Below are 18,279 nucleotides of genomic sequence, written 5' to 3'. Positions count from 1 at the left end.
GTTATTATAGCACTTTCCCAACCATGGGTTATTTTACCTCAATGCATTGGGTATTTTGACTAAATGGTTTTACTATCGCTCCTTGCTCCTTCAGGCTTGCACGCTCAGGCACCCACCCTTCCTATGCAAGTGACGTCATTTGCAATCAACACTTGCACCTGTTATGCCACTTGAAATCAACACCAATAAACTTAAAGTAAGTTTCCAGCTTGTTTGCAGTGACAGTGACGACGCTGTCAAATAATTCTAAGTACTTAAGTTGTATACCATGACAGACCCCAGGCAGGTCGCAGGACAATTGCAAAAATGCAGATGTCGATGCAAGTGACGTGGCAGGAGAGTGGAGGGCTCGGTTGCATGAAGTCCAAAAAATCCCCCAGGTTGAGGTTAAGGGTACCCTTAGTAAAAGTTGATTTGCAAAGTGAAAAAAAAAGAAAAAAGATCGACTTAAGGAATTTAAGACTGCCATTAAGTATTTCCCCTTAACCATTTCCTTTTAAAACATTTAAGAGACCTAATCAGCTCCCTTCAACAAATGAGACTCAAAATGCTAGCATTCTTATCCAAAAAAAAGTTTTAGGTAAAAGACTCCCAGCACTGTAAATAAATAATTTAATAAAACCATTTAATAAATAAACTAATAAATGTCTTGATAAGTTAGCACGTCTGCGCAGGAGTGCATCCATATGAAATTGCAGTTTCAGTGCAGTCTCTGTATGATCCCAGCCAAGTTGTATAGGTTCTCCAAACATAATGTCGAGATGGACTCGATAAGGGAACGCCTCAACTTGCTTTACGGAAAGAAAGCGGCACAGATGATGTGTAACATTACTGCAAAGCTGTTGTAAGGCAAGCATTCATGGTTCGTTACGATCTGTTTACATAACTATAGCAACTGTGGTGCCCCTCGCCGTACGTTGCCAGAAACTACAGTAAAACGCATATAAAAAAGGTACTTGAGTAAGGGTGACAGATAAGAAGTTTGTTGCAATGATCTTAATGAAATGCGTAATCTCAGATTTTTTCAGCCTCAGGGACACCCTTAAGTTAAATTACAGATAGAGTTTCATGGAATCAGCCTTAGATGGCGATTGTAAATGACGTCACATGCAGAGGAAGCGCGGTTGCCTGAGCATGCAAGCCTCATGGTGCAAGTGCAAATCTGCAGCCAGACTCTATTGACTATTACTAGTACTGTACTACTGTTAATTTTATATTATGGCTGTGTAAATAAATAACATGGCGTTTTTGGAAATCTTGAAAATGCTTTATTTCTATTTTAAGTTCCAGACACTTTGTTGTATTTACCTGTTTAATATATATCGGCTGTGAAGCGCACTTTGTATCATCAATAATTAGGAGTGCTGGTGAAACGGACATACAAAAAACAACACGGAGAGGTCATTTGATAAATCAATAACAATATTATTGTGTTAAAGCTTGAATAAACAAAATAATACAAAAAAGACACATCACATATTAATACAACTGATTAAACTGTGTCAGATTGAAATGTAACATTTTTAACCCAACTGGTTGAGTAATTATTAATTACCCAATAAAGGTTAAAAATAACCCATCAAGGCTCCAAATAATTTTAACTCTACTATTGGGCTAAATAAATAACTACATTTTTTAGAGTATAGATTTTTTGCATAAATAAAAACGATAGAGAGAAAAAATTAAATCAGCATATTATGGTGAACGTTTTTAATATTGTAAAAAATATGTGCCCACTGTAAAGAAATCTTGCTGACTTACATTTTTTTAAGTTGAATTAAATTGACTTTTTTTAGTCTGAGTAAACTGAATAAAAGTTAAAGTTAAATTTTGTGTTACTTTAAAAAATGTCTAAATTGGTATAAATAGTATGTACTTTGAGGTCACATTTGCAACATAGGCTAATTCTGAACACGTAGCCCTATATGCAATCCTGGAGATTGTGAATTATGTAGCCAGAAGAATGTATATGGCTGCATTTTATCTTTAAAACGAACCCTATGGGGCGGCTGGCGGTTGGGTTTAGGAAGTGGGTGGTCGAGTGGGTCAGTCAAGCGGTCAGTCAGTCAGTCAGTCAGTCGACAGCGGCCTCTGGTGGATTAACGTGAGAACAGCAGGCACGAATGGCACTTGCAAGAGAAATTTAAGATCTCAAAAAGCGTACACAACAGCCTCTGGGGGATTCGCGAAAAACAAAAACTGCTTAATAAAAAACCGTAGCTCCTGGGATTTTGTGATCTTCAGGAATGTATATAGGGGTATGTTTTCAGAATGAGCCCGAGTTTCACATTCGGGCCACACTTTTGTCCTTGATAAATGACAAGCTGAGTTGAAAAGGAGAGATAGAAAAAAAACATATTATAACATCATATTATGGTAGATGCTTTTAAGTAGGTATATATTATGAAATTATGGGTATGATTTATGCTGCTTTCACACGCTATGGGAATTTTTTTTTGTGTGTAAATACCCATAACTTGTGATTTATGGGTATTTTTCATTTATTTATGTTTGCGAATTAGATTAATGTTGAAAAGTTTGGCACAGTTAGCAATTATAAGTTGCGTAACACATTGGTGAATAAAGTTTCCATGCCATGTGTGTTCAAGAGAATAAACTCTTTCCTTTTTAAGAAGCTAGTGTGATATGGGAAATAGGATTTATTTTTAAAATAGCTCCGAAAAAAATGGACTTTCATTTTTGCGACGGACCACCATTGCTTATTATTATTATTATTATTACTGTTATTATTATTATTATTATTATTATTATTATTACTGTTATTATTATTATTATTATTACTGTTATTATTATTATTATTATTATTATTATTATTATTATTATTATATGCTGCTCTTGTTTGACCGCATAGGTCTAGCAATGAAATGCAATATATTTTTTTACTTTACACAATATTAGTAAGATCACCTGCAGAATTCCATTTGCTATTTTCGTGGGAATGTAAACCCATAAAGCCTCCCCATGTGTTTTTGTTAGCATATACTTTTACCTAAATATCTATTCCACTGTCCACTTTTGGAATAATAATTTCAATATATGACGATTATAGCATGGCAAAGCAATCCTAATATGTGATGCTGACTTAACAGCATGTTTAGAAGTTAGTGTGCGCGTGCATTTACAGTACACATTTGGCAGACGCTGTAATCCAAAATGACATTGAGACAAGATAACACTGTATTCCCTTGGACTCAAACCTTGTCCTTGTTAATGCAGTGCACTACAAGCCAACCTCCAGCAACCTTGTGCATGCATGCAACTGAACAAAATGCAAAGGTTATTTTGAGATGTTTTGCATGCTTAGTAATACTGCTCTAACAAGCACTTGATTTGGCATGTTCATGAGTGCATTGTACAATTTCCTCCATTCTGGTTTTAGCTCAACCAAGTGTGATGTCTTTATTAATGAACATTTGTACATTTTATGCATGAGTGAAGACAAAAATCAAGGCTGAAAATGTGTTTTACTGCTATCTCTCCATTGTCCCCCTACTCTCTTTCTCTTTTACAAAGCCGATGCTATAAAGACTGTTTATAGTCGCCTTACTACATTACAGCCATAAGTTTTAATGAAGTGCTGCTCTGACATTCATTAAATAAGGATTATCTATAGTTTATGCCACTTAATACATGTCCAAAATTGGGCACCTGAAATAAGAGCCATTACTGCAGTATTTAGTGGGTTTTTATTATTTACGGGCTGCTGCATTATAAAATAATGTGACCTTCAGCATGCTTTGTGAGACAAAGCTTTGTTGATGTTGTCTTGATAGGAAACACACTAAGATTTTGTGTAGAGTGTTGCAATTTATGTGATCCCAGCACTTTATAGCCATCACTTTGGTGCTTGGCTGCTTAATTGAAAAGTCATGACCCTTCTCTTATTGCTTCTGGATGTTGAGACCTGCTTCAGAACAGGTTTTGTCCTCTTTTGATCCTCAGTCTCCAAAAACCAATGTTGCTGAGTTTATTTCCCAACCTAGGTAAAAATGGCCCCAATTTTAAAGCTTGGCCTGGTTTTTGTGGAAGCTGAAACTTCATTTGATTTTTTTTCTTTCTTCCTTTTTTTAAATTCCCAGCAGAGAAAATAACAAAACAAAGAGTTATTATCAGCTCGGCCCCGTAAGAGAAGGGAGCACATATTGAGGTCAAATGGTGTTCTGTGGGACTTAGAGAATCAAAGAGTCATTTTATTGGATGACTCCAATCCATCGCTGACACTAATATCTTCCTTGAAGTTCTGTGCACTAACATGTGGTGAGACTCCAGCTTATGAACCGCCAGACAAATCAACAAATCAAAGACCTGCAGAAGTGATGGTTTTATAAAAAGATGCCTGCAAATTATATATATTTTTAACATCATTTTTGAGGGGTCATTTTTATGGATAATATGGAGGATTGGCAGGTGAAGAGGTGGGATTAGTGCAGTAAACGTTGCAAACCAGATTTGAAAGATTCGTTGTGTCGAGATACTAACTGCTTGGTTGTTTATCTTGCCTGACACAATTTTAAGCAATATAAAATGCGTCCAAAGTGTAGCCGTACAACCGGCAGATAATTGTACAAAAGGCATCTATTATCCATATACTATACAGTGGAGATCAAACGTAGAGGAGAATTTATAATCAATTGAATTTAATAATTCAATCTTCGTCATTCTGAATTGGGAATAATTTTAGTTTTTTCTAAATACCATATATATTATTTATATAAAATATATATTATTTTTTTAACAAAATAATAAATAACTTTTTTGTGGAAACAACAGTGATCAACATTAGTAAACAGAAATTATTTAAGATTGACTTCATGGGTTGTACCATCTTCATTTCTTTAGACATAACTTTGTTTACAAGGATTTTACAGAGATATTCAATCAGGTTTAGATCAGGGGACTGTTCTTCAGACAAGGATTACTCAGTTAGCTGGATTTGGTTATTGATGATTTGACACGATCCAGGATCGTTTCGTTCTTCAAAACTGACCGGAGAGTTGATGTCTTAGCAACAGTTCTGGTAGCTCAAACCTGCTAGGGAGCAGGCTCATTTCATATAAACAGGATTAGATCGGGTTAGTTCAAGCAAAGATAACTGAAAGAATGCACCAAATTCTGATATTTTCTTACAGTAGTAGTAATATACACTTGGGAAAATAGTAAATATATATTTCAACTAGGACCCCACGACTATGGTTTGGCCTTGTCATCGTTGTCTTTATTGAACAATCAACATTTATGGAATTCTGACAATGAAGTGTTATGTATTCAGTAGGATTGACCTGCAGGATCCCATTTGCACTTTTCATAGGAATGTAAATCCTTAAATCCTCCCCATGAGTTAGTGTTAGCATGTACTTTTTTCTAAATATCTATTCTGCTATCCACTTTTGGATTAATAGTTTCAATGTATGATGATTTTGTCATTGCATAGCAATCCTAATATGTGATGCTGTGTATGATTATTCCTGACTTAAGAGCATGTTCAGATTTTTGCGCAGATCAGGATTCTGGTTTGGCCTTGTCATCATTGTCAGGATTTGTCTTTATTGGGCAATCAACCTTTCTGAATGAGTTATTGGCATTATAAAGATTGACCAGAAAGGGATTTTCTTTGGCCTTCATCTGGACAACATTCTGTTGGAGGCTTTAGAACAACTCACTTTCTTGGACACTCAATAAAACTGGGAACATAGACTACCAGTTAATTAGGTTTTGTCAGATAAATAAGATGCTAGATTAACACCAGTAACTGTGAGGTATCTGAAAGTGTTCTTAAATCTTGATTAGTGTTTTTATAGTCTGTTTTAGAATAAATGTAACACATGAACTCTGCTTAAAAACTGCTCTTCTACTTGCTTTGTGTAACAAACAAAAGCATGCCAATAAAAGTGAGGATTCAAATTCAGTTTATTCATAACAAGGGCAGTCAAAACATACAGGGTTAAACGCCATCAAACACAAAAATCCAGGAGAAGGCAAAGAGTATTCTAAAAACTAGCGAGAGATCAGGGAAGCAAGCTAACAATCACAAAATCGAAGAACCGTCCACAATGCAAAACCAACTCTACGGATTGTACACGACTACAAAAACAACACTCCACAATGTTACTCTGTGGGCTGCTGCCTAAATAGTGTGTGTGTGATGAGAAACAGGTGAAGTAATAACCAGTGCGGTGAAATGTGGGAAATGATGTCAGGGTGAATTAATAAAGGAACATAATAAAGCATCCTTTACTGGAGTTTGTGACATTAGAGGATAACTTTAGATAGGACTAAACATTAGCCTGAACATTTAGGTAGTTCTCTGTTTTGATCTCTAATATAAATACGTGCAGGGGCAGTAGGCAGAATGGTAACACTTTAATTTATATCACAATTCATGCTATTAACTACTGGCTTATTACCTGCCTGTTATTGAGATATTAACGGTTCATTAGTAGTAATAAAGTATGATCCCTTTACCTAAACCCAATTTCTACCTTACTAAATATCAATAGACAGCTAATTAGTAGTTTATTAGCTATTAGTGTTAGTTAATGGTTTGTTAATACTGTGAAATGTCTCAATTTAATGCTCAGCCAACTACAACTAAGAGAAAGCATCCCGAAAGCACAATGGAAGCATTTTAAGCCATCATCACTGAGCGAATGTGTTTATGCAAAGTTTTCCTGATCATTAGACTTCAGTTAGTGTCTAGTTGGCTTTGTTCTACATGGCAAGGTTTTGAGTTTTCTCACTCTTAATTTGATTGCGATTTTCTTCCCACTCTCTCACGGCATATATCACTGCAGAAGAAATGTATATGTATATTATATATCAGAAATATTAGTCAATGTCATTTGAATAGACAATGCCAATTTTATTTTCTCTCCTCTATGTGCTTGTCTGTCTATATTTGTCTTATATGTCAAATTTACAGCAGTGCTTTGGTTTAGTATGCAGAAGCTGTACTTGTACAGTTGAAGTCAGAATTATTAGCCCCCTTTATTTTTTTTTCTTTTATAAATTTTTCCCAAATGATGTTTAACAGAGCAAATAAATTTTCACAGTATGTCTGATAATATTTTTTCTTTTGAAGAAAGCCTTATTTGTTTTATTTCGGCTAGAATAAAAGCAGTTTTTAATTTTTTAATACCATTTTAAGATCACAATTATTAGCCCCTTTAAGCTATATATTTTTCCATTGTCGACAAAACAAACCATTGTTATACAATAACTTGCCTAATTACCCTAACCTGTCTAGTTAACCTAATTAACCTAGATAAGCCTTAAAATGTCTCTAAGCTATAAAGAAGTGCCTTGAAAAATATTTAGTCAAATATTAAATGATTATGTTTAAAAAATGTGTTGAAGAAATCTTCTCTTTATTAAACAGAAATTGGGGGAAAAAATAAAAATTGTTGGAACTTTTAGAGAACTTTTAGAGAACTTTTAGAGTTCTATTAATTTGGGGCGTTAATGGTTCTGACTTCAACTATATATATATATATATATATATATATATATATATATATATATATATATATATATATATATGTATATATATATATATATATATATATATATATATATTTATATATGTATATATATATATATATATATATATATATATATATATATATATATATATATATATATATATATATATATGGCATATATATTATTTGGCAAATCTCGTTAATAAACAAAAATTAAGTTTGCACATTAAGGCATGCTCAGAAAACAGGAGCAAGTGTGCTCTAGCCAAAAGCATTGCACCAACACACTGAAGATGCTGCTTTTGATCATCTTTATAAACTTGTCTTGCTGTGGCTGGGTTTGAAGGAAACTAGCTAAGAAACAGAAGGAGACAGCCAGCAGCAGCACGCAGAGAGAGATGGGACCCGTAGGCACAGCGGATAAAAGCACAGGAAAAGTCAGCACATTACACAAGGACGATCCGTTCTCCACCAGCAACCAGGACCTCAACGGATTCTGTGAGTTCAGCAAATATTGTGCTGTGCCATTATTGTGCTGCATTGTGTTTGTTTTTTGTTAGTGTTTTTATGCTCTGATAATGCGGAAAGTTAACGTTAATAGAGCAAATGAGTGAATGAATTAACACAAAATAACAAATGCACAAGCAAATGAATGATTGAATTAAAGGTTTATGACAGCCTGGAGTACTTTTTTTTTTTTTAGATTTTAACAGATTTGTGTGTGTTGAGCATCAGTTAAGAGATTAGCACCTGTCACCTTTAACCTCTTAAGGCCCAAGGTGTTTTTTTTTACATGCATTTTTTATTTCTCTTTGCTATTTGGGCTTATTGGAACCTGATTAAAATAAAACCTAAGTATCGTCTTTTGATATGATGTACTTTTAGAGAAAAATTATGTCCATATATGTGGAATCGTAGTAATTTACATAAAACACTTTTTCCTGACTGTTTTTAATTCATATTTAACACACACACACACACACACACACACACACACACACACACACACACACACACATATATATATATATATATATATATATATATATATATATATATATATATATATATATATATATATATATTTATTTATTTATTTATTTTTATTTATTTTTTTGAACATATTATGACTATCAGAGAGTAAAAACTATTTTCCCCCCATTTTAGATAGTTAGAAAAAGTGTTTGGGACATTTCATATGCTGAAAAACAGTTGCAGGATGACACTTTATGTCTGTAACAAAATATGAAACACTCAAAGTATTTTAAATAGCCACTTAAGAGCTAAAATGCGCGGTCCACGTATGTGGCCCCTAAGCCCTAGGACAGTGGTCACCAAACTTGTTCCTGGAGGGCCGGTGTCTTGCAGATTTTTGCTCCAACCCTAATCAAACACACCTGAACAAGCTAATCAAGGTCTTACTTGGTATACTTGAAACATCCAGGCAGGTGTGTTGAGGCAAGTTAGAGCTAAACCCTGCAGGGACACCGGCCCTCCTGGACCGAGATTGGTGACCCCTGCCCTAGGAGGTTAATTGTGAAGTTGCGCGAATCTGCTAATGGAGCGATGATGCGTCGGTTTCTCATTATTATTCATAGCAGAGTTTTCTTATCCTATGAGAAGACCCTGCTTCTTAATTATTCATGAGAGCATGTGCTTTCCAAAGGCAAGGCAGACCTGCCAAGCTAGCTGTTAGCACCGATGACTGGGTGAGACCGCATCCGCGCATATCACGAGTCATATATTTGTTCCCGTAATCCGCAGGGTTTGTTGCATGTTTTTCCCCGTGATTCTGTCAGGGCTGATACAGCAAAGCTGTTTGTTTGCAATAAGCATTTTTGTCTGGAGATCTGTATGAGAATTGGAGAATGGCAGACTTTGTCTTTTATCAGCCGAGTTTGTTACCAGTCAGACACATCATGTGCTGCTATGTTCGCCACATGTTTACAATCCTCTAGATTACCGGCAAGGCTAATAGTTGAAATAGACAGTGAAAGAGACCTGCTACACTGCTGTCCACTGTTTCTGCATTCAAACACGACATTCGGGAGGAGAGAAGTCCTCCTCATTTATACTGTTTATATAAACACAAATATATTTATGATGATATAACAAATTGTGGTTATGTGCAGTGCTTAATTTGTGAATTGCAAGGTCACGGACCATAGTGAAGAGGGGGTGGGGGGATGGTGGGGCGTTGGATGGAGGAGGGGAGTAACAAATGACAAATGTAGAATAGCAAATGTAGCAGTCATGAAATGACTTACTGTTTATTTCTTTGTGTTTTTAATTTGTAAACTATAAAATCGAAGTTGGCCACAGAGTGAAATGACTTGCCTTAAAGAGACTTTGGTTTCATGGCCCTTTAAATAGCAAATAAACGCAACACACTGAGAAAAAAATATAATAATAACAAGATGCATGAATGACATATTGAACATGGAAACAAATATTTTAAGAAAAAAATGAGCACATGGATGAATGCACACTTCATAAATACTACACTCAAAAACTTATTTGTACTTCTTGTTCTAACTACTTATTTAAAATGAGCTGGAACAACAAAATTATTAGATTTTTTTGTTGTTTTAAGTTCAATCCACTTCAATTTGTTAATTTAACTTAGTCGATTTGTGTTGGAAGGTTCTGAATTATGTAAAACCCTGCTTTTTTATACAGTCTACTTATTCTCTAAATTTCTGCATACTTGTTCAAAGCTGAAACATTTTGGCAACCTCAATATATTTAATTAAAACTGCAATAATATTCCAGAATATCCCAGGGGCCAGATTCATTGTGGTGTTTAATTTTCACTTCTCTGATTATGGGCTTGACAGTATCTATTTTTTGTCTTGCTTTTAATCAGCCTTCGTTTTAATTATGGATGCATAAATCATAATATCTGTCGTTTAGTCTGTTTTCAGTTGATGGATTGATAGTTTTTGTTTATTTTGAGAGCCCACTGTAAAAATGGCAGAAAATGTTCATTCATTTTATGGAATATGCAACTTGTACTGTACGCCACTTTTTTTTTTTTCCTTGCTGCATTTTAAAATATGCTTGATTTCAATAAAAATCTGTAAAAAAAAAAAAAAAAAAAAAGGCTACAGTAAAAATCCATAACCTGGTAAACAGTAAGTTTCTTTATTATATTCAGTAAATAACTGTTTTTTTTTTTGTTTGTTTTTTGTTGTTGTTGAAATAACTATGGTTTTTGTCATGAATTATGAATTTCTATTTTTTCTCATGAATTATGTACTCTGGTGTACAAATATGATCATAATTTAATGAAATACTAATTTATAGTATTTACAGTAATTTACTGAAATAGTAATTTACAGTAAAATTTAGAAATGTATTTTAGGTTCCTACCGTATTTTTAACTCCAAACCCCCGGCAATCACAGCTTCCATTTTTTTAACTATAAAATTATTATTATTATTTCTATAATGCATAACAAAATAAACCCACATCAGTACGCGAAGAAATATTGAAGGATGCAACCATTTCAAGTTCAGCCAGGCATTGTACACCCTTTCCCTTTAAAAATCTTCTTGCACTTTTTCACTAGTCTCAAAAGTCAAAGTGCACAGATCATATAATAGCCACAATCCTCAATAAATAAAATACAGTAATTTACAGTCAAATTTATGAATGTAGTTATGTTCTTACCAAGTTTGAACACTAAAATCCTGGCAACCACAGCTGCCATTTTTTACCACAACATTTACAGATTTTTTACAGTTTTATGGTGTATAAAACATAAATCCGCATCAATTTGAGAAGGAATATAGAAACATACAACCGTTTCAAGTTCAGCCTGTCGTTGTACACCATTTCCATTTGGAAAACTTCTTGCTTTTTTCCACTAGTCTCAAAAGTCAAATTATACAAGTCATATAACAGCCCTGTTCACCAATTAATGAAATACAGTAATTTACAGTCAAATTTAGAATTGTATTTTGTGTTTTTAGCGTATTTTTATTGATAAAATCATGGCAACCACAGCTGCCATTATTTAACTATAAATATTCATGGATTTTATTTTATTTTTTATTGTGTATAACAACGTGATTTCACACCAATACTAGAAGAAATGTTGAAAGATACAGCAACTGTCTCAAGTTCAGCCAGGCATTGTACACCATTTCCCTTTAGAAAACCTCTTGCTCTTTTCCACTAGTCTCAAAAATCTAAGTGCACAGGTCATATAATAGCCAAAATCCCCCAAAAATAAAAAAGCCATTTACAGTCAATTTTAGAAATGTATTTTATGTTCCTACCATATGTTTAACGTTAAAATTATAGCAACCAAAGCTGCCATTTTTTAACTACATTTTTTTTTTTGAATGATGTACAAAGTAAATCTACATAATTACTAAAAGGAATTTTGAAAGATGCAACTGTTTAAGTTCAGCCAGTCATTGCATACCATTTCCCTTTAGAAATCTTCTTGCTCTTTTACAGTAGTCTCAAAAGTCAAAGTGCACACATCATATAATAGCCATGTTTGCCAATTAACAAAATACGGTAATTTACAGAAATATACAATTGGATTATGTTTCCAGAGTATTTTTATGCTAAAATCTACATCTGCCATTTGTTCATCATAAACTTTACAGACTTTTTATAGTTTTATAGTGTATAACAAAATAAATTCACATCAATATGAGAAGAAATATTGAAAGATGCAACCGTTTCAAGCTCAGTCAGCCCCTGTACACCATTTCCCTTTGAAAAAACTTCTTGCTCTTTTCAACTAGCCTGAAAAGACCAAGTGCACAGGTCTTATAATAGCCTTTTTCCCAAATTAATAAAATACAGTCATTTACAGTAAAATTTAGAAATGGATGTTATGTTCCTACCATATTTTTAACACTAAAATCCCAGCGACCACAGCTACCATTTTTTAACTATAAAATTTTTTATATTTTTTAATGATATATAACAAAGCAAATCTATATCAATACGAGAAGAAATATTAAAAGATGCAAACGTTTAAAGTTCAGCCAGTCATTGTACACTATTTCCCTTTAAAAAAACTTCTTGCTCTTTTTCACTAGCCTCAAAAGTCGAGGTGCACAGGTCATATAATAACCTTTACCCCAATTAATAAAATACAGTAATTTACAGTAACATTTGAAAATGTGTTTTATGTTTCTACCAAATTTTTAAAACTAAAATCCCGGCAACCACAGCTGCCATTTTGTTTGATTTTTTTTATTTTTTATTTTTGATGGTGTACAACAAAGTAAATCCACATCACTGGGCGAAGAAATATTGAAGGATGCAACTGTTTCAAGTTCAGCCAGGCATTGTACACCCTTTCTCTTTAAAAATCTTCTTGCACTTTTTCACTAGTCTCAAAAGTCAAATTGCACAGATCATATAAGAGCCACAATCCTCAATAAATAAAATACAGTAATTTACAGTCAAATTTATGAATGTAGTTATGTTCTTACCAAGTTTGAACACTAAAATCCTGGCAACCACAGCTGCCATTTTTTACCACATTTACAGATTTTTTACAGTTTTATGGTGTATAAAACATGAATCTGCATCAGTTTGAGAAGGAATATAGAAACATACAACCGTTTCAAGTTCAGCCTGTCGTTGTACACCATTTCCATTTGGAAAACTTCTTGCTTTTTTCCACTAGTCTCAAAAGTCAAATTATACAAGTCATATAACAGCCCTGTTCACCAATTAATGAAATACAGTAATTTACAGTCAAATTTAGAAATATATTTTATGTTCCTACCATATTTTTAACATTAAAATCCTGGCAACCACAGCTGGCATATTTTTAACTATAAAATTATTAATATTTTTTAATGATATATAACAAAGCAAATTTATATCAATACGAGAAGAAATATTAAAAGATGCAACTGTTTAAAGTTCAGCCAGTCATTGTGCACTATTTCCCTTTAAAAAAACTTCTTGCTCCTTTCCACTAGTCTCAAAAGTCAAAGTGCACAGGTCAAATAATAGCCACCACCCCAATTAATAAAATACAGTAATTTACAGTAACATTTAAAAATGTGTTTTATGTTTCTAGCAAATTTTTTACGCTAAAATCCCGGCAATTTTTTATTTATTTTTTGACGGTGTATAACAAAGTAAATCCACATCAATACGCGAAGAAATATTGAAGGATGCAACCGTTTCAAGTTCAGCCAGCCATTGTACGCCCTTTCCCTTTCTAAAACTTTTTGCTCTTTTCCTCTAGTCTCAAAAGTCAAAGTGCACAGGTCATATAATAGCCACGTTCCCCAAATACCACGGTCTTCAGAAGCAGCGCGGCAAACTCAGGACTCATTACTGCAATCACACAACTCTCCCGCACATCCCGCCATCATGCTGATGAGCTCGCAGAGCCCTAAAAGGGGTCAAAAGGGATCAACGATCTGTCATTTTAACTCACCACACCATTCTCCTTGATTGTCCGTCAGGGATTCAAAGGACGGGACGCCACCGCCTCACACCTGTCATTCACAGATCTGAGCACCGCCAACCGCAAAGAGCTATTTTGTAACTAAACAGCAGGAACCTAAGCGTTCTACATATCAAGAGACTCGGCTATTGACATGCTGCTTTAAGAGGCGCTAGAGAAGAATAGCAAGTGGCATTTGGACTAGGCGTTTTTTTTTCTTTCGCATGCTTTCATACGCAGTTTTAAGTGGGCTCTGGCATGCTGTGAAGGGGCTGTAATTAGGATGGGTCTTTCTGAGTCGCTTTCTGCACAAAATGTCACTGTGGCCTTTGTGTACTGAATAATTTGAATGGAGCTGGAAGAAGAGGAAGCAATGGAGAGTACGAGCAAAATGCATAGAGAGAGAGAGAATGTCATTATGTGTAATGATCGCATTTATTTCCTTTAAAATCAGCAATGATTGGCAATGTGTTCTGCATGTTTAGTGTTTCTGTGTTCTTCTGAATGTCACTGGTCAGTGGATATGCAAATGCTGTTTATTTGTACTGTATGTTTATTATGGATCATTATAGGCATGGAAGTAATTGAAGACTGTTATTGTACAGTATCTAATGGTCTGAGAGTCAGTGCTACTGCACAAGTGCATGCTCTTTATTATAGATATGAATCTCCGCTATGGTGTTGGAACAAAAAACAATCTAGAACTCAGCCCAGCTTGTAATTGCCATTTACAAACAATTCTTAATTCTTAAAAAAAATTTTTTAAAAAACCCTAACCTGATTTTGCCAGGTAGGAAATGTTCCTGAATTAACATCTATGGGAACATCCAGAATGATACTGGAACAACATTCCCATCAGCCAATCAGAAGTGAGGAATATGTTTACCTTTATGTTAAGGACTGATGGTTAGGTCTATATACTTCTACATGATTGTTATCCAACTATTATCCCCTCTGATTTTGGGAATTATTTACAGTTATGGTTGGGTTTAGGGCATACCTGTCAACCCTCCCATTTTTCCCGGGATTATCTCGTATTTTACATTTCTTTCCCGCCATCATCCCATAAAGGTATTTTTCTATTGTTCTCCCAGTATTTTCAATCAATCTATGAAGGGTGGCAATAAAGAGCCAATCCTCCCTATATGCAACCCATACCGTTTAAACCACCAGTAGATGCCCCTCGCTTGTAAATGTGAATCTGTTCTGTGCTTTCGTTTTATTTGGGTATGAAAACACTTTGGAATAAATAAAAAAAAATTGGAGGGATTCTCTTCCTTTCCGTTACAGGAGCCGTTATCCCTCCTATTCAATTGTAAAAACAGTCATGTAGCGGTGACTACATGTCAAAAAGCATGACTGTCAGCTAACGCGCTCCATAGTGATAAGTAGATGCTGTTTGCCATATGAGTTCTGTATACGCGATTTGAAGTGAAGAGAAAGTCTGGATTTTGGGTGTGTGTTTATTTGGTTTAAACAGACATATACGCATAATAATAATAATAATAATTATTATTATTATTATTATTATTATTATTATATCTAAAGATATCGATTTTGGTGGGTTTTCTTTTAAAGAACAAATTTTGTCTTAAATGAGCATGAAAAGTTAGGAAAGCAATCGAATGCTTTCATTATAATGTTAGATGTTTGCATTTTTAAAGTAGTACCTCTGTTATTTAATGTAATCAAATGAAAAATGTAAATGAGAGATTCATTCGCTGCTCTTTAATCAGATTTTTAAAATTATACAGTGAAGAAAATATCAATGAGATTTGATACCTTGGTTCTATTTCTTTATAACAGCTATTCATTTTAATTGTTAAAACTGTTTGCTAATTTATTTGCAGCTTTTTCTAATGTAAACTATGTATTAAATAATAATACTACTACTACTACTACTACTACTACTACTAATAATAATAATAATAATAATATTAATAATAATAATAATTATTATTATTATTATTATTATTATTACTGACAGTTTAACTGCTTATTTACAATGAAACAACTCCAGATGAATATATTTAGTTACTTTAATATAATATTTAATTTAATATGAAATTGGGGATTTTTTTGGGTTGTTGATAGATGTTAATCCAGGATCACATCATACTTGGCAAAATCATAACATGCATAAAACAGCATCAAATGCCTATAAATACAGATCATACACTGTTATGTAAAGCTTTAAAGCTGTGATGGGTAAATTCTATGTTGAAGTTGCTAAACTTTTTGACAGTATTTTTGTTTAGATATAGCTATAATTTTCTTATAGTTTTCGTCTTAAAGAAATCTAAAGAGAGATTTACTCATATAATACTCTTCAATTTGATTTGTACTATATATTTGTTTTTTAACATTACTATAATTATTTAAGTATTATTATTTTGCTTATAATTAGTTATTTTTGCAATGTCATTCCATTTCTTATGGCTCTGAAATTTCCAAATTTGGAAAAAAAATATGTTAATGGTTTTGGATTAAACTACATAAGAACTACATAAACTACATTTTATTTTTTTTATAAAAAATAAAAATAAGAATTATTTATAAAAAAATAAATTGAATGGCAAATGTTGAAATTATTGGTAATGTATTTATTTATTATTATTTTTATAATTTTTTTATTTAATGATTTATTTATATTTTCACACATTCACATCAAGGCAACAACACAATCTTATCCCTACATTTTTGTGATGATTTTGACTTGGAAAATCTTTAGAGTGGAGAATGTGTTGAACTTTAGCAATGTCGAGGCTTCCAATCTGTAAAGCTCCTTCTGTTGGGACTAAAATTGAGCGGGCCTTTATATCTCTCGGTGTAAATTGACATTTTTTTCATTTATATCCAGACCTTCTTCTCAGCATCGCCATACTTACAATCAGACATTATTATTTTTCCTTTCTACATATCAGGGCTTTTTGAAGACGATTCTCCATAAGATGTGTCAGATAGAGATCATAGCGATGCCAGCCTACACACTCAGCATTTTAGCTCTATTACCATTTAAATGAACACAGAGACACCTAGCTCTAACCTTCCACGCTTCTCTCATTCAGACGCTCTCCATCTCACCTCACTGGCCCACAAGCTTTTTGCTGTGAAAGCATTTTCCGTACAGATCCTTGTGTGAGCAAATGCGTATGCGCCGACACATGTGAGACGCGGGGATTTGTGTAAAAGTGATAGATGATTAAAATGGAAAGTAAAAAGAATACAGGCTCCAGCCGAGATGAGTAAAGGAAGGTTACTGGAGTGTGTGAAGCCCTGGAAGTGTGTTTCTGTGACTTACATTTACTCTAGTGCATCAGCTAGTTTTACAAACATAAAAGTCCTCCTGCGAGTGAGTCTTAAAGTACACCTATAGTATGCTTTTTTCCTGGTATTACCTTTCATGTATTGTGTAATGTTGCTGTTTGTGAATGTAAAAGTTTTGCGAAGACTAAAGTTCAGGATACAGGATAAGAATTCTGAACACCCAGAAATGTGTAATCCTTTACAAACCTACATGGGTTTCTTACTAGCTTTTACAATGCCAATCTGTGGTGCTCATTGGTCTTTTGAACACCGTCTACTTAGATTATCAAACACTGTAGTTCAGGCCCGGATGAGTCATGTATGGGCCCACACGGAATCTGTGCACGCAGATTTTTAGCCCATCATTGAGTCTATTTATATAGTTGTGTGTAAATGTGAATATATTTACATTTATTCCATTTTTAAATTAATTTCAGTAATATTACTGACTAATATGAAAACGTTTGTATGATTTACTTACAGTATAGTTTGTAAAGAAATTATTTCTGTCTTTTAGTAGATATATGGTAGATCTATTGTAAGAATGGGTTTTAATCAGAGCGGTTCGAACTATAGTTCTGCCGAATGACTAAAAAGTTATCAGTATTGATGGTAAACAACTGTACATTTCTAGTTAAACCATTCTTCTGCAATCTCTTACCAAAAACGGAAATAAGGGTAGTGCTAATAGCTATGAATGTGGGAGAGTGTTGATATTATGTGATTGTATTGTATTGCAATATGGAGCAATTAAGTGTTGATGTTAACTCAAAAGTAATTCACAAATACTTGAAAATGAAATGATCTATTGACAATAACTTGCTGTGGTTACAACTGAATTAATAACAAAATGAGTGTATAAAATGATCAAATATGAAATGATAAAACATAAGATATAATTGTACCCAGCTTAAATGTAAAATTAAAGTTACCAAAAGTGGAAGGAGAGACACAGGGGGAGGGAGAGAGAGACAAAGAGAGCAGGCCCAGAAGTTAGCCTGATTGCAATAGAGTCTGAGAAGATATACTCCAGAGGAG

At 33.7% G+C, this 18,279-nt stretch overlaps 1 protein-coding gene across 41 annotated transcripts in view; it reads left to right on the top strand.

Moving 5' to 3' along the window:
• ptprt (protein tyrosine phosphatase receptor type T) overlaps nt 1-18,279 on the top strand; it is a 518,156-nt gene that overhangs the window by 390,155 nt on the left and 109,722 nt on the right. For all 41 annotated transcript variants that reach the window (XR_015494170.1, XM_087258056.1, XM_087258053.1 and 38 more), the window contains one exon: nt 7,846-7,997. Coding sequence is in view for 40 of the 41 variants with exons in the window: in XM_087258056.1 (XP_087114182.1) it covers nt 7,846-7,997 (152 nt within the window). In the remaining variant the exon portion in view is untranslated. The remainder of the gene's footprint in view (nt 1-7,845; nt 7,998-18,279) is intronic.

This window comes from Danio rerio, chromosome 6, assembly GCF_052040795.2.
Source record: "Danio rerio strain M-AB ecotype USA chromosome 6, GRCz13ab, whole genome shotgun sequence".
Lineage (NCBI taxonomy): Eukaryota > Metazoa > Chordata > Actinopteri > Cypriniformes > Danionidae > Danio > Danio rerio.
Note: the sequence above shows the minus strand (reverse complement) of the source record. Positions and strands in the feature narration are given on the sequence as shown.